This window comes from Odocoileus virginianus, chromosome 6 (assembly GCF_023699985.2).
Source record: "Odocoileus virginianus isolate 20LAN1187 ecotype Illinois chromosome 6, Ovbor_1.2, whole genome shotgun sequence".
Classification (NCBI taxonomy): Eukaryota; Metazoa; Chordata; class Mammalia; order Artiodactyla; family Cervidae; genus Odocoileus; species Odocoileus virginianus.
Genome location: NC_069679.1, coordinates 41,055,365 through 41,078,654, shown reverse-complemented (window position 1 = coordinate 41,078,654; position 23,290 = coordinate 41,055,365). Strand labels below are relative to the sequence as shown.

Here is a 23,290-nt window from a genome sequence, read left to right as displayed (position 1 = left end):
CTGCTTGTCAACCAGCTTCTGTTATATTAATGATCAGAACTGTGTGGGGATTTTTCAGAGTCTACATCAGTAATCTGAATCCATAAAGAGGAGCAGGGACATGGGCTTTTATGCACTTGATGAGAATATAAAACGTTCTCCACAGCTGCCAAGACCCCTGCTGAGAAATGGAATGGCCACAGTGCAGAGCAAGTTTATTTACTACCACCAAATAAACAAGGTCTCCTCTAGGGAAGCTCATACTGCAACAACATGAGGGCTGGTTTTCTGTAAATATTTAGCTTAACAACCATTATCTATTAAGAGTGAAGTACTCGGTCCATTTAATAAAAATAGAGTTAGAGTTATTAAGCAGTTTTAGATTATAAATGTTATTATTTTAATGACACATTCCTAAATAGGATAAGTCTGTAATGTAAAGAATTTAAGAAGAATTCACTGGAATGAGAAGAGTATTTTGACTTGAGAAATAGTAGAGGTTTTTACATATTTAACAAATAATATAAATAAAAACATATGTCTGCAATCTCATGTCCTCTTCCTCAAGGACATTTTACAATATATACTGGCACTAAAATTATCTGAGTACTAACAAAACTAAAATTGAAATACTCTCCATTCAATGACATAAAAATAACATTTACAGTGTAATTTATTCACGTACTATGTGTATAAGATGGAACTCATTAAAAAATATTATGTGACCTATTCACTGTATATTAGCAAAACAAGATATTTCCTAGTTCTTTTTAGAATATTTATAGGTCTGTGAGATGAATATATTCTCCACACAGAGGGCATACAGCCAAGGTCGAGACTGACTACACAGAATAAAGTAGAGTCATTCATCAGATTCTAGGCCACCTAAATGGTCCATCCCTATGAGCTGTTGATCACCTGAGAGTTGCCAGCCCTGGGTTTATTCTCAATTGTGTTTACCTAGATGCAATATTAACTTCAGTATTATGGTCAGGAGCTTCCCTATATTCAAGAGGCTATCTCTTAATAAAACTCATTCGTCACATTGCTTAGGAGTGTTTAAAAGTAGGACTCTCATTTAAGTGTGATAGGAAAAAGGACTTGACCACAGTGAGACATATCAGAGAAAGGATGGCATTTGAATTTTATGACATGAAAAGATAACTGCAGAAATGAACCACATCTTCATCTAGTAAGTACTGCTAATCTAATGTTATGAATACTGTAGGGATTTAACTGAAATAGATACTTACAGACCATCAACGTGCCCCCATCACACTATTTATGTGCCAAGAACTATACTTGGATCACAACAAAAGGAGTAAAACACACTTTACACTCTCAAAGAAATCACAATCCAGTAAAGAGACAGCATACAGACCAGCATTCTCCCAAGGTAGTCCAAAGAATTCTGTTTTGTATGATACTGACAGATTAGCCAGAAAATTAGTGTTGAGGCTCCAACAGAGTTGAGACATATTGAGTAGGGCTTGTCAGTCTTTAATATGTTAAGTGTCTTATGAATCTCCATGAAACACCTTTTCCCAATATGTAGAAACATCTCATTGGAAACAGCATTCCTTGAAGTACTAAACCAGAAAATGCTTTTATGGACAAATATATGTTATGCACAGCAGGAGTTCCAAACCATCTCCATAAAGCATCCATTTTTGTCTCCACACTAGAAATAGATCCATGAGGGGGATGAAGAGGGGAGAGTGGTGGTAGAAGGGACAATGCCGAAGGGACTGATGCTCCCCTCCCCCAAAGGAAACCCAACAGTGACGTGACTTTCCAAGCAGAGGGGAGACCGTAGTATTCACGGCCTTAATGCACTGACTCGACAAGGATGCCCTAAATATTAAATGATCAACTACGGGTCATGCAGGTGGAGATTACAGGCATTCCAAAATGGTCCCAGTGTCCAAAAGAGTTTGTATTCTCTAAGAAACTGACTCCTATTTTTAAAACAGCATCAACAACAAAAAAACCAGTAGAAAAGGGAATGTCCCTTATGTGAGAAAATGATTGTTGTAGCAAAAGAAAGTTGCTGTCTCCCGTCTCTCCTTTCTATTAACTCTAGAAAGTGACCAAAGAACAAAGGGAGCAGCGCTGTATGAGAGGTCTCCATCACACCTTCTGCTTCTGAAGGATTCTCTTTGGTCAAAAGGGGCTCACACTGGAGAGGTAAAACTCTTCTGAATGCCAACAAACCAATCAGTGGTTTGGCTTCCTGCAGGCAGCATGGTCACTTTCCCACTGCTGGACTGCTTTTGTTCTTTTTGTTGAGGGTGGGAGGGAGAGGGACAAGGAAAGCAGCAAGATCTGTACCAGTCATGGGAAGCTATGGTTTTGTTCTTCAAAATTCAGTAAGAAGAGACATTCAGCTGGTCCCCAAAAGCCAAACCTCTCCCCTTTTTCATGAGTTATTATGTACTCCTTCACTGGATGACATCACCGACTCGATGGGCATGAGTTTGAGTAAACTCCGGGAATTTGTGACAGACAGGGAGGCCTGGCCTGCTGCGATTCATGGGGTCGCAAAGAGTCGGACACAACTGAGCGACTGAACTGAACTGAATTCACTTGCTCCCCAGATCTGCTTCATATCATGCTTTCAGAAAGACTGAGGAATCTAAATTTCAATGGATGGTAAATTTGGCAGTAAAGACGATGTTCTCTTAGGTTACTTACTGCAAGGACTGCCCTATCTCGTTCCACCAAGTCTGCAAGCTTATCCAACAGACGGCCTCTTTCTGAAGCATCCATCCTTCTCCACACTGAACCCAGAGAGAAAGCCAGGCGGGCTGCCTGCACTGCTTTGTCTATGTCTGCCTGTTAGAGAGGAAGAGAAACAATGATACAATAAAGGAAGAAACATTTGCTTTCACACACACACACACACACACAAAGGTGATAAATGAACATTAGCGGTGATGTCTGGAGAGCATCAAGTTAGTGTTCTGCTGCCTGAAGGCAGTTATTTCACAGCAGTTTTTCTTCTCAGATGAACATACCTTGTCTGCTTCTTGAACTTCACACACTTGCTCTCCTGTGGCTGGATTGTAGACGGGGAACACTCTCCCACTCTCTGAGTTCTGCCACTCGTTGTTAATAAAAATCTAAGGGAACAGACAACAGAATGGACTCCATGAGACAAGCGACAGAAAGTCAGTCCATGGCGCTGTACTAGACGAAAGTACCACAGTAGTAATACTTCTCCGCCAGCATTCTTGGGCTTCCCTGGTGATGCAGACGGTAAACAGTCCACCTGCAATGCGGGAGACCTGGGGTCAATCCCTGGGTTAGGAAGACCCCCTGGAGGAGGGCATGGCAACCCACTCCAGTACTCTTGCCTGGAAAATCCCCATGGGCAGAGGAGCCTGGCAGGCTACAGTCCATGGGGTTGCAGAGTTGCACACGACAGTAACTAAGCATAGTACAGCATACTTGCTGGTATATAACTAAAGTACAGAATTTGAAGAATTACAAGAAAACCTTGATCGTTATGCAGTCTAGCCTCACCCCCAATTCAGAAATTTTCTTTGTGCTATTTTTACCTCAATGTCATCCAAAGATCAAATATAATGCTTACCTTTAGTGAATCTGTCAATTACTGAGGGAGTCAAACAAGGAAGGAAGGAGAGTCTCACCTACATACAGAGCATATACTGAGGCTGAGGAAGTATTTATTACAGTCCAAGCTCCGGCCAATACCGCAAAAGAGTAAATCGTGGATCAAACTGATAGTCATCCAGCCTGAGCTACTAGTTTCTCTGTCAGAGGCCTTAAGTGACTTCACAGGGAAACCTGAATGGTGCTGGAACAAGCATTTGCCTAATTTATAGTCAGAACCAGAACACAGCAATGACTCTGACCAAACCAACTGGTGAGTTGAACAACTTACATGTGTAAACCCCAGTTAGATCTCTTTCCTTTTGCTGGGTGGGCAAAGGGGAAAGGCCTGTAACTTTTGAACTGGTCTCTTCAGGACTTTTCTTAAGAGCCTTGGTTTCTTTATATAGGAAATGAAGGCTATCTTAAAATGGCAACGAGACTAATGGTTTAAGAAATTATGCAAGTCATTTTCTCAGGAGATTTGTAAGAGAGGAGTTAAACGAGAAGGAAAAATACGGGCAAAAACGTTAAATTTTTATTGACATTAAGAGAAAATCCAAACTAATATTTTGGATTATGAAAGCTCAAAGAATACACAAAGATATTTTACTCCATAAAATTTATGGCACAACAACAAAAATTTCTGAAATTATGAACCATTTAGTAGCCAGTCAATTTAGAACAAACACAATGATAAGCTGATTTGCTACTGCCTGGTATTTTAATAATTACAGATGAGGCTAAGTGAGCGCATATCTACAATTTTAAATACTAAGTTCTAGATTATGTCAGATCTTTGCTTTTTCCTTGATTTGATAAAACAATGAGCCTGTGTTGAAGGAGTCTTCTTTCACTGAAGCCTTTTTTTTTTTTTTTTTTAATATTTATTTGGCCATAAAAGATAAAAGGAGGGAAAAAATACCTTAAGCCTATAAACACACTTAATACAAATGTACTGAGCACAAACACAATGACTTTGTAACAATTTTTAAGTTTTTACTATGAATGTGTAAACATGCTTAATATGCTGTATTCATTTGTATAATGTATTTAATAAATGCAAGGTATTTCTAGACACAGGAGAGGCAAGAATGCTTAAGAGTTCCAGTCTTTCAGGGTCAACAGTCCCTAGTAGTTCATTAAATACTCACAACAACCCTAATGGCAGGAGTTTATTATTTCAACTGAAGATGCAAACATTAAGAGAGGTAATAGTCAGAAAAAGAAGGTCATCTCTGAGGCTCTGATTCAGTCTGCTGCTCTTCTCACTACACCCTGGTTTCTAGACTTACTCAGCCCAAAGAAACACAACTATTTAATAAGTATAAGCCTCTTTTCACTCCATTTAACAAATTTCCTAACATTTTACAGCTCTTCGAATCTGTATACCCCTTTGAAATGCAGTATGATCTTAAAGGTAACAAAAGAAAAACATTTATTAGAGGTTAGTTTCATTAAACATCCACTTCTAGACCTTATCAGGTTTAAGGGAAAATGGAGTGGGTCTTGCCAATACTCTTTTTATTCACTATTTGACTGAAATGTCTTAACTATTGTTATATCATCAGATCCAATTACAGTTTTTAAGCTTTGTTGAACAGTTCTAAGTGTATGTGGTGGTGGTGGTTTAGTCGCTCAGTCATGTCTGACCCCATGGACTGTAGCCTGCCAGGCTGCTCTGTCCATGGAATTCTCCAGGCAAGAATACTGGAGTGGGTTGCCATTTCCTCCTCCAGGGGATCTTCCTGACCCAGGGATCAAACCTGGGTCTCCTGCATTCCAGACAGATTCTTTACTGACTGAGCCATCAGGAACGTATGTAAGGATTGATATTTCATGACCTTTTATTGTTTTTTAGAGGTTTTCCAAAGATCAAACGGAAAAATTACTTATTTTTTAATAGAATAAAATTCCTCTTACTGTTATTTAAGCCCACAGATCATTTTCTCAATATAAAATGTAGTATAGGATCTTTTTTAAAAATTAATTAATTAATTTTAATTGGAAGCTAATTACCCTACAATATTGTGGTGGTTTTTGTCATACATTGACATGAATCAGTTATGGGGGTACATGTGTTCCCCTGTTCCAAACCCTCTCTCACCTCTATCCCCATCCCATCCCTCTGGGTTGTCCCAGTGCACCAGCTTTGAGTGCCCTGTTTCATGCATCGAACTTGAACTGGTCATCTATCTCACATATAGTAATATATATGTTTCAATGTTATTCTTTTCCTATTTGGAACCAGTCTGTTGTTTCATGTCCATTTCTAACTGTTGCTTCCTGACCTGCATACAGATTTCTAAAGAGATAGGTCAGGTGGTCTGGTATTCCCATCTCTTTCAGTATTTTCCACAGTTTACTGTGATCCACACAGTCAAAGGCTTTGGCATAGTCAATATAGCAGAAATAGACGCTTTTCTGGAGCTCTCTTGCTTTTTCGATGATCCAGTGGATGTTGGCAATTTGATCTCTGGTTCCTCTGCCTTTTCCAAAATCAGCTTAAACACCTGGAAGTTCACGGTTCACGTACTGTTGAAGCCTGGCTTGGAGAATTTTGAGCATTACTTGACAAACATGTGAGATGAGTGCAACGGTGTGGTAGTTTGAACATTTTTTGGAATTGTCTTTCTAAGGGACTGGACTGAAAACTGACCTTTTCCAGTCCTGTGGCCACTGTTGAGTCTTCCAAATTTGCTGGAACAACAGACTGGTTCCAAATATGGAAAGGAGTATGTCAAGGCTGTATATTGTCACTGTGCTTATTTAACTTATATGCAGAGTACATCATGAGAAACGCTGGGATGGAAGAAGCACAAGCTGGAATCAAGATAGTGGGGAGAGATATCAATAATCTCAGATATGCAGATGACACCACCCTTAAGGCAGAAAGCGAGGAAGAACTAAAGAGCCTCTTGATGAGAGTGAAAGAGAAGAGTGAAAAAATTGGCTTAAAGCTCAACATTCAGAAAATAAGGATCATGGCATCTGGTCCCATCATTTCATGGCAAATAGATGAAGAAACAGTAGAAACAGTGGCTGACTATTTTTTGGAGGCTCCAAAATCACTGCAGATGGTGACTGCAGCCATGAAATTAAAGGACGCTTGCTCCTTGGAGGAAAAATTATGACCAACCTAGACAGCATATTAAAAAGCAGAGACATTACTTTGCCAACAAAGGTCCATCTAGCCAAAACTATGGTTTTTCCAGTAGTCGTGTATGGATATGAGATTTGGACTTTAAAGAAAGCTGAGCACCGAAGAACTGATGCTTTTGAACTGTGGTGTTGGAGAAGACTCATGAGAGTCCCTTGGACTGCAAGGAGATACAACCAGTCCATTCTAAAGGAGATCAGTCCTGGGTGTTCATTGGAAGGACTGATGTTGAAGCTGAAACTCTAATACTTTGGCCACCTGATGCGAAGAACTGACTCATTTGAAAAGACCCTGATGCTGGGAAAGATTGAAAGTGGGAGGAGAAGGGGACAACAGAGGATGAGATGGCTGGATGGCATCACTGACTCAATGGACATGAGTTTGAGTAAACTCCGGGAACTGGTGATGGACAGCGAGGCCTGGTGCGCTGCAGTCCATGGGGTTGCAGAGTCGAACACAACTGAGCGACTGAACTGAACTGAACTGAATGTTATTCTCTCAAATCATCCCAGCCTCGCCTTCTCCCACAGAGTCCAAAATTCTCTTTTGTGTCTCTTTTGCTGTCTCACACATAGGGGCATCTTTACCATCTTTTAAAATTCCATATATATGCATTAATATGCTGTATTAGTGTTTTTCTCTCTGACTTACTTCACTCTGTATAATAGGCTCCAGTTTCATCCACTGCATAAGAACTGATTCAAAAGCACTCTTTTTAATAGTTGAGTAATATTGCATTGTGTATATGTACCACCACTTTCTTTTTATTTTTTTATTGAAGGATAATTGCTGTACAGAATTTTGTTTTCTGAGGTTTGCTGAAACCTCAACATGAATCAGCCATAAGGCACACATATATTCTCCTTTTTGAACCAACCTCCCCACTCCCTCCCCATCCCACCCCTCTAGGTTGATACAAAGACCCTGTTTGAATTTCCTGAGCCATACAGCAAATTCCCGTTGGTGATATATTTTACATGTGGCAATGTAATTTTTCATGTTACTCTTTCCATACATCTCACCCTCTCCTCCCCTCTTCCCATGACCATAAGTCTATTCTCTATGTCTGTTTCTCCACTGCTGCCCTTTAAATAAGTTCTTCAGTACCATTCTTCTAGATTTCATATATATGTGTTAGAATACGATATTTATCTTTCTCTTTCTGACTCACTTCACTCTGTATAATAGGTTCTAGGTCTATCTGCCTCATCAGGACTCAAATGCATTCTTTTTTATGGCTGAGTAATATTCCATTATGTATATGTACCATAATTTCTTTATCCATTCATCTGTCGATGGATATCTAGGCTGCTTCCATGTTCTAGCTATCATAAATAGTGCTGCAGTGAATAATGGGATACATGTGTTTTTTAAAATTTTGGTTTCCTCAGGGTATATTATGCCTAGAAGTGAAATTGTTGGGTCACATGGTGGTTTTATTCCTAGTTTTTTAAAGAATCCCCATACCGTCTTCCATAGTGGCTGTTTCAATTTACATTCCCATGAACAGTGTAAGCGTTCCCTTTTCTCCACACCCTCTCCAACTGTTATGGTTTGTAGATTTTTTGATGATGGCCATTCTGACTGGTGTGGGGTGATATCTCATTGTAGTTTTGATTCGCATTTCTTTAATAATGAGTGATGTTGAGCATCTTTTCATGTGTTTGTTAGCCATCTGTATGTCTTCTTTGGAGAAATGTCTGTTTAGGTCTTTTCCCCACTTTTTGATTGGGTTGTCTGTTTTTCTGGCATTGAGTTGTATAAGCTGCTTGTATATTTTGGAAATTAATCCTCTGTCAGTTGTTTCACTTGCTATTATTTTCTCCCATTCTGAGGGTTTTCTTTTCACCTTGCTTATAGTTTCCTTTGCTGTACAAAAGCTTTTAAGTTTAATCAGGTCCCACGTGTTTACTTTTGTTTTTATTTCCATTACTCTAGGAGGTGGGTCATAGAGGATCATGCTTTGGTTTATGTCATCTAGTGTTCTGCCTGTTTTCCTCTAAGAGTTTTATAGTTTCTGGTCTTACATTTAGGTCTTTAATCCATTTTGAGTTTATCTTTGTGTATGGTGTTAGGAAGTGTTTTAATTTCATTCTTTTACATGTAGCTGTCCAGTTTTCCCAGCACCATTTACTGAAGAGGCTGTTTTCGCCCCACTGTATATTCTTGCCTCCTTTGTCAAAAATAAGGTACCCATTGGTGCAAGAGTTTATTTCTGAGCATTCTATCTTGTTCCATTGGTCTATATTTCTATCTTTGTTCCAGTACCATACAGTCTTGATGACTGTAGCTCTGTAGTATAATCTAAAGTCAGGAAGGTTGATTCTTCCAGCTCCATTCTTCTTTCTCAAGACTGATTTGGCTATTGGGGTCTTCTGTGTTTCCATATGAACTGTGAAATTTTTTGTTCTAGTTCTGTGAAAAATGCCATTGGTAATTTGATAGGGGTCACACTGAATCTGTAGATTGTGTTTGGTAGTATAGTCATTTTCACAATATTGATTCTTCCTACCCAGGAACATGGAATATCTCTCCATCTGTTTATATCATCTTTGATTTCTTTCATCAGTGTCTTATAATTTTCTGTGTACAGTTCTTTTGTCTCCTTAAGTAAGTTTATTTCTAGATATTTAATTATTTTTGTTGTAATGATGAATGGGATTGATTCCTTAATTTCTTTTTCTGATTTTTGTTAGTATATTGAAACACAAGTGATTTCTGTGTATTGATTTTATATCCTGCAACTTTGCTAAATTAAATTATTAGCTTAATAATTTTCTGATACTATCTTTAGGGTTTTCTATGTACAGTATGATGTCATCTGCAAACAGTGAGAGTTTTACTTTTTCTTTTCCAACCTGGATTCCTTTTATTTATTTTTCTTCTCTGACTGCTGTAGCTAGGACTTCCAGAACTATGTTGAATAATAGTAGTGAAAGTGGACACCCTGTCTTATTTCTGATCTTAGGGGGAATGCTTTCAGTTTTTTCACCGTTGAGAATAATGCTCGCTGTAGGCTTATCATATATGGTCTTTACTATGATGAGGTATGTTCCTTCTATGCCTATTTTTTGAAGGATTTTTATCATAAATGGGTGATGAATTTTGTCAAAGACTTTTTCTGCATGTATTGAGATTATCATATGATTTTTATCTTTCATATATTTTAATATGGTGTATCACATTGATTTGTGTATACTGAAGAATCCTTGCATTCCAGGAATAAACCCAACTTGATCATGGTGTATGAGGTTTTTGATGTATTGCTCAATTCTGTTTGTTAAAATTTTGTTGAGGATTTTTGCATCTATGTTCATCAGTGATATTGGTCTGCAGTTTTCTTTTTTTGAGTTGTCTTTGTCTGGGTTTGGTATCAGGGTGATGGTGGCCTCATAGCATGAGTTTGCAAGTATTCCTTTCTCTTCAGTTTTCTGAGTTTTAGAAGAGCAGGCATTAGCTCTTCTCTAAATGTTTGATAGAATTCTCCTGTGAAGCCATCTGGTCCTGGGATTTTGCTTTTTGGAAGATTTTTTTAATCACAGCATCAATTTCAGTGCTTGTTATTGGGCTGTTCATAATTTCTATTTCTTCTTGGTTCAGTCTTGAAAGATTGAACTTTTCTAAGAATCTGTCGATTTCTTCCAGGTTACCCATTTTACTGCCATACAGTTGTTCATAATAGTCTCTTATAATCCTTTGTGGTTCTGCATTGTCTGTTGTAACCTCTTTTTAATTTCTGATTTTGTTCATTTGATTCTTTTTGTTTTTTTTGATGACTCTAGCTAAAGGTTTGTCAATTTTGTTTGCCTTCTCAAAGAACCAGCTTTTAGTTTTATTAATCTTTACTACTGTTTCTTTCATTTCTTTTTCATTTATTTCTGCTCAGATCTTTACGATTTCTTTCCTTCTACTAATTTTGGAGGTTTTTTGTTCTTCTTTTTCCAATTGTTTTAGGTGTAAAGTTAGGTTGTCTATTTGATATTTTTCTTGTTTCTTGAGGTAGGATTGTATTGCTATAAACTTCCCTCTTAGAACTGCTTTTGCTACATAGGTTTTGAGCTGTTATGTTTTCATTGTCATTTGTTTTCAAAAACTTTTTTATTTCCTTTTTGATTTCAGTGACCTGTTATTTAGAAATGTGTTGTTTAATCTCCATGTGCTTGTGTTTCTTACAGCTTTTTTCTCATAATTGATATCTAGTGTCATAGCATTATAGTCAGAGAAGATGCTTGATGTGATTTCAATTTTCTTAAATTTACTGAGGTTTGATTTGTGACCCAAGATGTGGTCTATCCTGGAGAATTTTCCATGTGCACTTAAGAAGAAGGTGTATTCTGCATTGGAATGTCCTGAAGATATCAATAAGATCCATTTCATATAATGTATCATTTGAGACTTGTGTTTCCTTATTAATTTTCTGTTTTGATGACCTGTCCATTGGTGTGAATGGGGTGTTAAAGTCTCCTACTATTATTGCATTGCTGTCAATTTCTCCTTTTATGTCTATTAGTTGTCTTATGTATTGAGGTGCTCCTATGTTGGGTGCATAGATATTTACAACTGTATGTCTTCCTCTTGGATTGATCCCTTGATTATTATGTTATGTCCTTCCTTATCTCTTGTAATCTCCTTTATTTTAAGATCTATTTTGTCTGATATGAGGATTGCTACTCCAGCTTTCTTTTGCTTCCCATTTGCATGGAATATATTTTTCCATGCTCTCACTTTCATATGTCTATATGTGTTCTGAGGTCTGAAGTGGGTTTCTTGTAGACAGCATATATATGGGTGCTGTTTTTGTAACCATTGAGTCAGTCTGTGTCTTTTGGTTGGAGCATTTAATCCATTTACATTTAAAGTAATTATTGACATATATGTTCCTATTGCCATTTTCTTAATTGTTTGGGGTTGATTCTGTAGATCTTTTTTCTTCTCTTGTATTTCTAGACTATACAAGTCTTTTTAACATTCGTTATAAAACTGGTTTGGTGGTACTAAATTCTCTTAACTTTTGCTTTTTTGTCTGAAAAGCTTTTGATTTCCCCATCAATTTTGAATGAGATTCTTGCTGGGTACAGTAATCTTGGTTGTAGATTTTCCCCTTTCAGTACTTTAAATATATCCTGCCATTCCCTTCTGGCCTGCACTTTCTGCTGAAAGATAGCTGTTAAGCACATTGGGTTTCCCTTCTATGTTACTTGTCGCTTCTCTCTTGCTGCTTTCAATATTCTTTCTTTGTGTTTAGTCTTTGTTAGTTTAATTAGTATGTGTCTTGGTGTGTTTTTCCTTGGGTTTATCCTGTATGGGACTCTTTGTGCTTCTTGGACTTGATTGACTATTTCCTTTTCCATGTTGGGGAAATTTTCAACTATAATCTCTTCAAAAATTTTCTCATACCCTATCTTTTTCTCTTCTTCTGGGACCCCTATCATTTGAATGTTGGTGCATTTGATATTGTCCCAGAGGTCTCTGAGACTATCCTCAGTTCTTTTCATTCTTTTTACTTTTTTCAGCTCTTCAGAAGTTATTTCCACCATTTTATCTTCCAGCTCACTGAATCGTTCTACTGCTTCAGATATTCTGCTATTGATGCCTTCTAGAGTATTTTTAATTTCAGTAACTGTTGTCTCTGTAGGTTTATTCTTTAATTCTTCTAGGTCTTTTTAAATTGATTCTTGCATTTTCTCCATTTTGTTTTCAAGGTTTTTGATCATCTTTACTCATTTTTCTGAATTCTTTTTCAGGTAGCTTGCCTATTTCTTCTTCATTTATTTGGACTTCTGTGTTTCTAGTTTGTTCCTTCATTTATGTAGTATTTCTTTGCCTTTTCATTATTATTTTTTTAACTTATTGTTTGAGGTCTCCATTTCCCAGGCTTCAGGGTTGAATTCTTTCTTCCCTTTGGTTTCTGCCCTGCTAAGGTTAGTCCAGTGCTTTGTGTAAGCTTTGTGTAGGGTGAGATTTGTGCTGAGTTTTTGCTTGTTTGTTTTTCCTCTGATGTACAAGGTTGAGTGAGGTGGTAATCCTGTCTGCTGATGACTGGGTTCATATTTTTGTTTTGTTTGTTGTTTAGATGAGACGTCCTGTACAGGGTGCTACTGGTGGTTAGGTGATGTTAGGTCGTGTATTCAAGTGGTTTCCTTTGTGTGAGTTCTCACTAATTGATACTCCCTACGGTTAGTTCTCTGGTAGTCTAGGGTCTTGCAGTCAGTGATTCCACTCCAAAGGTTCAGGGTTTGATCTCTGGCTAGGAATGAGGATTCCACAAGTGGTTTGTTATGGCATTAAGTGAGATTAAAATAAATATCCAAAAATGAGAAACCAAAGATGAACTCCAGACAAATGGCAGTTACAAAATCAGGCAAGTAATAATTAAAATAATGGAATATATACATATACACTCATGAGCAAAGTCAAAATGGTCCAACAAAAATAAAGTACAGTAGACTGACCTGGCAAACAAAGGAAATAAAAAAATGATATCTACCAGTTAAGAAGAAAACTAACTAAAGCACAACTAGAAAACAAAACTAAAGCAAGGTGCCAAGTGGGGAATAAAGCAATGAAAACAAAACTAACGAATATGTTGGGAGGAAAGGAAAGAAAGAAAAGAAAGAATAGATATGCAAAGTTGGAGGTAAATGAAGATTTATATCCACTAAAGATTAACTGCAAGGGGAAAAGAACAGTAGGAAAGGCAAACAAAGGAATAAATGTAGAAAAAATATAATAGACTCTAAAAATTAAAATTATAAAAAAGAAAAGAAGAAAACAAAAAACAGAAGTAAAAAGGAAAAAGAAAAAGGAAAATTTCACAGAATTGCAAAAGCCCAACACAGAGGCAGAAGTTTATAATATCAAAGAAAAGTGTGACTGAATATATACATATACACCTATAAGCAAAGTCAAAACAGTCCAACAAAAATAAATTACAATAGGTTGCCCTGGCAAACAAAGGAAACCAAAAATTATATCTACCAGAACAAAACTAACTAAAGCACAAACTGGAAAATAAAACTAAAGCAAGGTGCCAACTGGGGAATAAAGCAATGAAAATAAAGCTAATAAATACATTAAAAGGAAAGGAAAGAAATAAAGAACAGATATGCAAAGTTAAATAGATATAAAGAAGATACATTAAAGATTAACTGCAAGGGGAAAAGAATAGTAGGAGAAACAAAGGAATAAATGTAGAAAAAATAGAAATAGGTTTAAAAATTAAAAACTGAAATTAAAAAAGAGAAAAGAGGAAAAAAAAAAGGAAAACTCCACAGAACTGCAAAAGCCCAGAGGTTTATAACAACTATAAAAAATGCGACTGAAGGAAGAAAAAAAAAAAGTTCAAAAGCTTAACTATATTTCATAGTGCCAATAAAATCAACAACTACAACAGAGGGGGGAAGAAAATCCAAAAGAATCTACAGAACAAGTCAAAACATAAGAATAACAAATGTTTTTCTTGAGTCACTGCTGTCAGAGCCCTTTCCCTCGCTGGGAGTCACAGACCACCTCACCTCCCTAGCATGTCCTCCAGCACTGTGCTGATCTCTGGGCCTGCTGCGGGGGCAGCTCAGATTCTAACCTGGTCCTACTCCTCTGTGTTCTTGCCTCCAATGTCCACAGCTATCAGAACTAGTGTGTTTTCTTTTGTGGAAGCTCTCAGTGACCTTTTATATATTACATAGACACAGAGTCTGCCTAGTTGATCATGTGGATTTAATCTGCAGCTTGTATAGTTGGTGGGAAGATTTTGGGTCTTCTTCCTTAGCCACACTGCCCCTGGGTTTCAATTGTGGTTTTATTTCCACCTCTGCATGTGGGTCGTCCACTGGGGTTTGCCCCTGTGAGGGCCAGGTATGGAGGTGGTGCAGCTGCCTGGGTTTCAGGGGTTCTGGCAGCACCAGGTACCCAGGGGAGTTGGCAGCTAGGGCAGCAGGATATATATTGCTCTATAAGGGTATGGCAACCAGTATAGGCCCATACGCTCCAGTATTCTTGCCTGGAGAACCCCCCCATCCCTGACAGAGAAGCCTGGCAAGCCACAGTCTACAGGGCTGCAAAGAATCGGACACTATTGAAGCAACCCTGCACACACAGGTGCAAGACTTTTTGTGCATGTGGCAGCTCTGCCCCAGTGAAGAGTTGAGTGTGAAGGTGGCACAGCTGTTTGGCTTGCCAGGACCCTGGCAGCGCAAGTGTGCAGGGCCGTGGACTGCCTCTATCGCAGAGTTATGGCCCTATCAGAGTCTTTTTTTGAGCCTCTTGTAGCTGGCGATCAGAAGGCCTCTTTGGCCAGTCTATCTCCGTAGCTCAGCCATTCAGACACTTAGACGGCTCCCTTGCCTGGGGTCCTTCTCTGTTGTTTGGCACATCAGGCACATAGAGGGGCCCCCCTGTCTGGGGTCCTACTCTGTAAATCGGCGCATCAAGCACATAAAAGGGCACCCTGGATGGGGTCCTACTCTGTAGTTCAGTGCGGCAGGCGTTTGATGGGCTAACCTCCATTGTTCAGCTGCCCATACTGGTGTGTGAAGAGAGAGGCTATGGTGATGGCTCCACCCACTATGTGTGGCTCAGCAGTATCGCCTTGCTTCCCTGGCTGCTGGGTTTTCCTCCACAGGCATTTCCCAGCACAATCTCCTCCCTCACATCCCCTTGATCCCTCTCTCCACAGTCAACAGCAGCCCTCACCCTGGGATTGCTCCACAATCCCCAAATTCCAGCTCCCAGCCACTGCACCCTCCAGGGTACCTGCATCCCTGTCCAGGGTATGTATGGCTATGGCAAGGACTGTCTAATTCTCATTCCATTTAGGCTGCCACAGATAAGCTGTTTCAGCCTTAAATGTTTCTCCTCTAACTCAGTTACCCCGATGTGGGGATCAGACCCCTGCTTCAGTTCCCCCACCAGCCAAGGCAGGTCCAGTCCTACTAACACTCCTGTTTTTCCCCCTAGTTCCTTCATCCTACCAAGTTTTATGTGGTTCTATATATTATTTTTCACTGGTCAGGTACTCCTGTCTGCTCTCAGCTGATGTTCTGCAGGCACTCCTGTGTCTGAAGGTATATTCCTGATATATCCATGAAGAGAGATGTACTCCACATCCACCTACTCCTCCACCATCTTGCTCTCTCCTGTACCACAACTTTCTTATCCATTCATCTGCCGATGGACATCTAGGTTGCTTCCATGTCCTAGCTATTGTAAACAGTGCTGCGATGAACATTGGGGTACATGTGTCTCTTTCAATTCTGGTTTCCTCGGTGTATATGCCCAGCAGTGGGATTGCTGGGTCATATGGCAATTCTATTTCCAGTTTTTTACGGAATCTCCACACTGTTCTCCATAGTGGCTGCAGTAGTTTGCATTCCCACCAACAGTGTAAGAGGGTTCCCTTTTCTCCATACACTCTCCAGCATATATTGTTTTAAAATCTTAACAAGCTTTTTCTGTATCTTGCAAATTTCTTCATTCTAGGAAATATTTCATCATCGCTCATCAATTATTTCCAATTATGCCAAAAAATTTAAAATAATAAGGAAACAAAAAACATTGTGAAAATATCTAGAAATGACTAAATAAATGTATCACCAGCAGGAGAAGGGGACAACAGAAGATGGGGTGGACAGATGGCATCACCGACTCAATGGACATGAGTTTGAACAAGCTCCAGGAGATGGTAAAGGACAGAGAAGCCTAGCGTGCTGCAGTCCATGGGGTCACAAAGAGTCGGACACGACTGAGCAACAGAACAATTCCATCATCCTTTGGTTTTATTAATGTACTATCCAAAGTAATGCATTATTATGTCTCAAAAGGATATAAATAAAAGAACTATGATGACACCAGCTTTGTCATATTCTTTTTTCCTTTCACTGAACACAATTAAGAATTCAGAATTTTTCATTTCTGTTCATTATGAGAAAAAGAAGAAATCTAATAGAAAAAGACATTTCGTAATTGCTAGATGAGTCAGCAGCTGAAAGCAAAGAGACAGAAACACTAGAGACACTGTTGATGAGGGTGAAATTGACTGTATAAGCAAAATCTTGGACTATGAGCCCTTAGGATAAATAAATGCACTTTCTCCAAGTTAATAATCAGAGAGCAAACAAGATAATTATAAACATAAAAAAGGAAATATGATAGTCTAACCTAGCTAGCTATTCAATAGGAAGGACTTAGTAATTTAAAACCATCCTGTTTTGATTTTTAAAAATGTAAGAATTCTTTTATCTTTTAAGATATTCATGGGCAAAAATTTAGTTGATATGATTCATAAATGGACAAATGCTAAAAGTATGTGTATATACAAAGGTGACTGAGAAGGACAGATATTATGCAGAAATAAGAAGTTCATTGGAATGATCAATCCAATTTATATTTATAAACTAAAAATGAAAATCTTTTAGTAATTATGGAACAAAAATGGCCATGATTTTTTCTACCAAATTAGGAGCCTTCAAACTTTTCAATAGTATTACATTATGATAAGGCAAATGCAAGAAGAACCAGAACAATAAGATATAACCTATTAGAAATGTATTTAAATATGCAATCAGTATTTATGACATATATATTTCCAGTTTCAAACATGATGGCTGATGAGCAGATGTATATGTGTTCAGTCACTCATTCATGTCCAACTCTTGCAACCTCATGGACTATAGCCCACCAGGCTCCTCTGTGCATGGAATTTTTCAGGCAAGAATATTGAAGTGCATTGCCATTTCCTGTTTCAGGGATCTTCTCGACACAGAGATCAAACCCATGTCTCCTGCATTGGCAGGCAGATTCTTTACCACTATGCCACATGGGTAGTTGCATTCAAAGGCCATTGCTCATTTTATATACATATACCTCCAATACCAGGGAAATATGGAAGAAACATTGGTTTGTTTTGCTTAAATTCTGGTTTTATTGCTTTCACTATCTCTGTACTTTCACTTTTCTAAATTTTTCATAAAATAACTTAAAGTTTTAAAATCACATAGCCTCCACTGGACCCAGATGGTAAATATGATGACTACTTTTCCTGGTACACCAAAAGTTAAAATATTATATATTCTTACTATGCTGTTATTTTTATAGACCAAGCTTCCCTGGTGGCTCAGACAGTAAAGAATCTGCCTGCAATGCAGGAGACCTGGGTTCGATCCCTGGGTCGGGAAGATGTCCTGGACAAGAGAATGGCAACCCATTCCAGTATTCTTGCCTGGAGAATTCAATGGACAAAGGAGCCTGCCAGGCTCCAGTCCATGGGGTCACAGTCAGACATGACTGAGTGACAAACACTTTTGTGTTTTGTGACTTTTGGACTTAATGTTTCCTATTTGTCTTGCTTTACTTCCCGTTTTCTCCTTTCTTGACTAATGCTCGTTGTTTGCTTTACAATAATTTCCCTCTTTTATCAGTTTTGAAGCTGTGTATGATCTTTCTATACTTTCATTGGTTATCCATGATATTTTATCATGCATATCTAACAAAATTAAGTCTAAGGTTAATAAATATTTTAACATTTCCCCCAAATAATTACAAGGGCCTTAGAACACAAAATCTAATCACTCTTCTCCAGGGGTTTATTTGTTATAAAATCATTATTTTATGCAGAAAAGGATTTCCTACATTTAGTAAGCTTTAAAATTTTTTATTCTCAAGATTTCTTAAAATTCAATTTAATAAATTTATTGGGGGTAAAGTCTCAATTCCTAACATATATTTATTGCATCCTCATACTCAAAAGATATCACAATACTTTGAGACTATTATTCCAGTATTTTCTATTTTGTAATGGTGCTTACAAGAAATCTCTGCTGCAAGTCTGGTTATCATTTCTTTGTTGATGACTTGCCTCTTCTATCTGGTTGTTTTTCATATCTTGTCTTTGTCTTGGTGTTTTAAGTTTCAACATAATATGTCTATGTGTCAATTTTTTTTATTTTGATAGTTAAGCATGGTACTTGTAGCATCTGTGAATTTTTGTCTTGTAATTCCTGGATATTCTTAATCATTATCATCATCCCCTTAAATATCATTATTTATATTCTCTGCTCTGGCACTCCAACTATACCTTTTTAGTCTATTATCAGTGTCTTTTAACCATTCATATTTTCCAACTCTTTTAAAAACGTTTTATGTAAATATAAATTTGTTGTGTTTGTAAATGTGTCAAAAATACTCTTATAAATAATTCAAACTATACAAGAAAGCAAAGAGAAGGTAAAAAATCACCTTGAATTTCATAATCCAGAAATAACTAATGTTCACATGTTCCTGACCATCCTTCTAGACATATCACTGTATATATCTCTGTATATATATATATATACACACACACATATATACAGTTTTCCAAAACAAGATCAACTTTACATGAGCTTCATAATTTGCTTTTTTTTAAGTTAATATATGCTATAGACATTTTAAATGGTTTCCTTTGACTCCAATGTGTATTTTTATTTGTATGTACACAGGTATGTTGGAGAAGGAAATGGCAACCCACTCCAGTATTCTTGCCTGGAGAATTCCATGGATGGAGGAGACTGCTGGGTTACAGTCCATGGGGTCGCAAAGAGTCAGACATGACTGAGCAACTAACACACATACAGGTACGTGTGTGCATGCATGCATGTGTGTGCATGGGTATAGATTAATTTAGTCAATCAGTCCTAAACTGAAAGACATTCAAGTTGTTTCTATTCTCCTTTTTTCTCTGTTCTGCAGTTAAATAATTTCTTCAGATCTATTATCCAGTTATCTTTACCAAGGTCTAATCTGCTAATTTCAACTTTTATTCCTAAAAGTTCTGCTTTATTTTTTTTTCAAATCTGCTTGGTCTTTTTGTTTTTGTATTAAAAATTAATACTTTAATTTTTAGAACAGTTTTAGGTTTACAGAAAATTGAGCATAGAGGTCCCATATCTCTGCTATTCTCCTCCTCAGTGTCTTCTGCTTTTACTATCTTGCTTGAGTGCTGTACGTTTATACAACTGATGGACCAGTATTGATAAAATCTATAGATTGTATCAGGCTTCACTATTTCTTTGTGTTATAAAGTTCTATGGGTTTTCAATGTGTCCACCATCACTTAGCACAGAATAGTTCCTTCACTGCCCTAAATGTCCTGGGCGCCACCTATTTATCTCTTCCTCTTCCCCCTAAAGCTCTGACAAACACGTACCTTTTTACTGTCTCCTTTACTGCACCTTTCCCAGAGCTTCATAGAGCTGGAATAATACAGTTGTTGTTATTCAGTTGCTCAGTCCTGTCTGCCTTTTTGCAACCACATGGACTGCAGCACACCAGGGTTCCCTGTCCTTCACCATCTCCTAGAGTTTACTCAAACTCAAGTCAATTGAGTTGATGATGCCATCCAACCATCTCATCCTCTGTCATCCTCTTCTCCTACCTTCAAATCTTTCCCATCATCAGGGTCTTTTCTAATGCATCAGTTTTCTGCATCAGTAATCTGTGTCTCCTCTCTTTTTATCTTTGTTAGTCAGGCTGGATGTTTACCAATTTTATTGATTTTTTCAAAGAACCAGCCTATGGTTTCACTTATTTTTGCTATTGTTCCCCAGTTTTAAATTTCACTGATTTCTGGTATAATTTATTATTATTTTTCTTCTGCTTAACCCATGTTTATATTGCTCTTTTTTTTCTGTTTCCTAAGGTAGAAGCTTTGACTATTTATTTTCTAATATATGTACTTAATGCTATAGATTTCCCTCTAAACACTGTTTTCAATGCATCCCACCAATTTTGATAAGTTGTCTTTTCATTTAGTTCAAAATATTTTTAATTTATCTTGAGACTTATTCTTTGATTCAAGTGTTGTTTAATGTCCAAATATTTGGCGATTTTCCAGGTTATCTTTCTGTTATTAATTTATGGTTTAATTTCATTGTAATCTGAGAGTGTATTTTTATATGATTTCTACACTTTCAATTTTGCCAAAGTGTGTCTTATGGCCCAGGATGTGATCTAACTTGGTTGAATGCCCCACGTGAACTTGAAAAGAATATGTATTCTCCTGTTGCTGAACACAAGTTTATTTTACTATTCCTAGAACTAGTATTGGCATTTTCTTCTAGAAAAAAAAATCCAGCTTTTGCATTTTCCCTCAGCCCTTTGATTAGTTTTCAGATCACTGTTCTTTTAATTAAGCAATATATTAAAAATAATATAATATGCAAGGACAGCTGTTCCCACTATTTAATACTGCAATAATATCTGATATTATTAGGCCAAAAAGTTGATAGTAAAATTGGTAATATTTTCTTTATTTTCAGAAGACATGATTGTATAGAGATTTCTGATAAATGTACCAAAAATTACTGGAAGTATAATTTAGCACAATCCCAGGATACAAGATCAGTAGGCTATCAACAAATCATTGGAAAATAAAATTCAAGTACATATACTTCCATACACATTAATTCATACAAGAGCTAGTTGCATTCTGACTGAAGGATCCTTTAGAGCATGACAGTTTAAAGCCAGAAGCAGAAATCCTAGATAGCAACTATTACTCTTTTAACTGATATAAATTTAAAAATAATAATCTAAAACAGAGTTACGGCTCTTAGTTGCAATGCAACCACTTCATAAAACTGAGGGAGCTGCTAAATCCTCTCAGTTCTCCTCTGTGAAACAGGTTTGTTAGAACAAAAACAGAATGAGTTCAAACTAAGAGGGAAAGGAATAGCTGAGTAGAAATTTGACTTCACAGAAAAAACTGCGAAATGTTTATTAAAGGCCTATTCTAAATATGGAGATGTTTGTAGGTACCACTGAAATCTACAGAAGACGTGTGCTCTGCTGTCCTGGAGCTTAAAATTGTGTTTCAAAGACAAGATTACTTTCAGGAAAGTTAAATAATGTAAGGCACTCTATGATTTAGTGCCAAGATGAATGGGAGAGATAAGCACTGCAGGAGTTCGCTTCAGAGAACAGAGATATCGGTGTGGGCTGACATGTTAGAAGAACACTTCAGGGAAACAAGAAATAATGAGGGAGTATGACCTGGGGTAGGGCATGAAAAAGGTACAAGAAAGAAACTCTATCCCTAATAAAATTATTCAGCTGGCCTCCACAGCCCCTCTTCCTAGACATCAGCTCCTCTCAAAGATTATCTGATACCCAGGTTGAAGATACATGACAGAGATGGAAGAAACCCAGGTTTAGCTTCTCATCTTCCTACCTACAAGTCCTCGGATCCTAACCCTAGCTCCAGCGGTTGAGCGACACCTGGGTTCTCAGCATCTCCCTCCACCATAGATAGCATTGTCTTCAGAATAAGCAAGGTGCCTTCAGGCAAGCACCCACGAAAATGCAGAGAGTCAGTTAATAGGTCAGAAACTCACAAACCTGGCTAGTGAAATAAGAGTCATATAAAGAAAGCAGTCATGAGAAAAGAGAGAAGAATTTTAAAAATATAAATTAATCACATGTAAGAAGAGCAGCAATTTAAAGGAGGGAAAACTACTGTGGAAGAAATAGGACGGGAAGACTTTTGAAAATAAGGACATGAATATTTAAAAAGCGTTAGAAAACATATGTTTATTTTAAAAATACAGTTCTCCTTGAAAAAAAGAGACTGAGACAAACAAGCCTTGACTTCATACTGACAAATGATGCACTGAGAAGGGAAACAAGGATGAAGGGAGGGTGAAACAACGGACCAGGAGAGGACCCGACAGGGAAAACAGAGGGGGCGCGCACCTGCCATGAAAGCCCAAGTATTCAACACTTTGAACTATTCAGTGCTGAAGGACTAGCTTTCTTTTCTTTTTGCACCATGAAAATACTGCCAGAAAAAGCACTTAAAGCAAGACCAGCTAGAAAACATACACAATCTGTGGCATGAAAACAATCTGATAGCCATACACTTGTGTCATCAGAAGCCTGCTGTTTGCAGACATATACCATGTTTGTGGTTCTGGCCAATTTTTGCATTTTGAGAGTATTCCACACAATGGAAAAGGAATTATACTGTAGGGGAGGTGTGGGATTCCTTGGGTAGCAGAATCCAAATACTCATAACCAATAAGTGTATTTGGGCCAAAAGGTTCTCAGAAGCCATGCAAAGAAATGCAGAAATAAAGACAAGGAGTCCCTGGCAATCAGTAGGGACTTTTTTTGTTTTAAAAAGTCTAGTCTAAACACAGCTGAACTCATGAGGATATGTCTCTTAAAATATGGGTTTCCATGCTCCCTTCCAATTAATCACCCTCCCTTCCCTTCTTCCCTTCCTATCTCCTCCAACAATTTTTATTGAGTGCTTACTCTAGGCATTGTGCTCACTGGTGCCTCCTTAGATTTCTATATTGTCTTTCTTTTCCAGGCTGAGCAAATTATGTCTTTCAGGCTAAATATATCTGCCAGTATATGATCTCAAGAATATGAGAGGGCTAAAGGGGTTCCTGTTTCAGTCATCCTAAAAGACAAAAGCCAATGCTTCCATGCAGAGAACCAAAACACATCCAGATAATTTTTTAGGAGAAAATACATGACTCCCAGTACTGATTTGCTTGT

The 23,290-nt window shown here is 37.7% G+C and overlaps 1 protein-coding gene across 2 annotated transcripts in view; it reads right to left on the bottom strand.

Moving 5' to 3' along the window:
- Positions 1–23,290, bottom strand: part of ALDH1A2 (aldehyde dehydrogenase 1 family member A2) — a 127,797-nt gene that overhangs the window by 54,152 nt on the left and 50,355 nt on the right. For both annotated transcript variants that reach the window (XM_070469229.1, XM_020906161.2), the window contains exons 2-3: positions 2,997–3,101; positions 2,674–2,814 (exon numbers count right to left, since the gene is read on the bottom strand). In XM_070469229.1, coding sequence (XP_070325330.1) covers positions 2,674–2,814; positions 2,997–3,101 — 246 coding nt within the window. The remainder of the gene's footprint in view (positions 1–2,673; positions 2,815–2,996; positions 3,102–23,290) is intronic.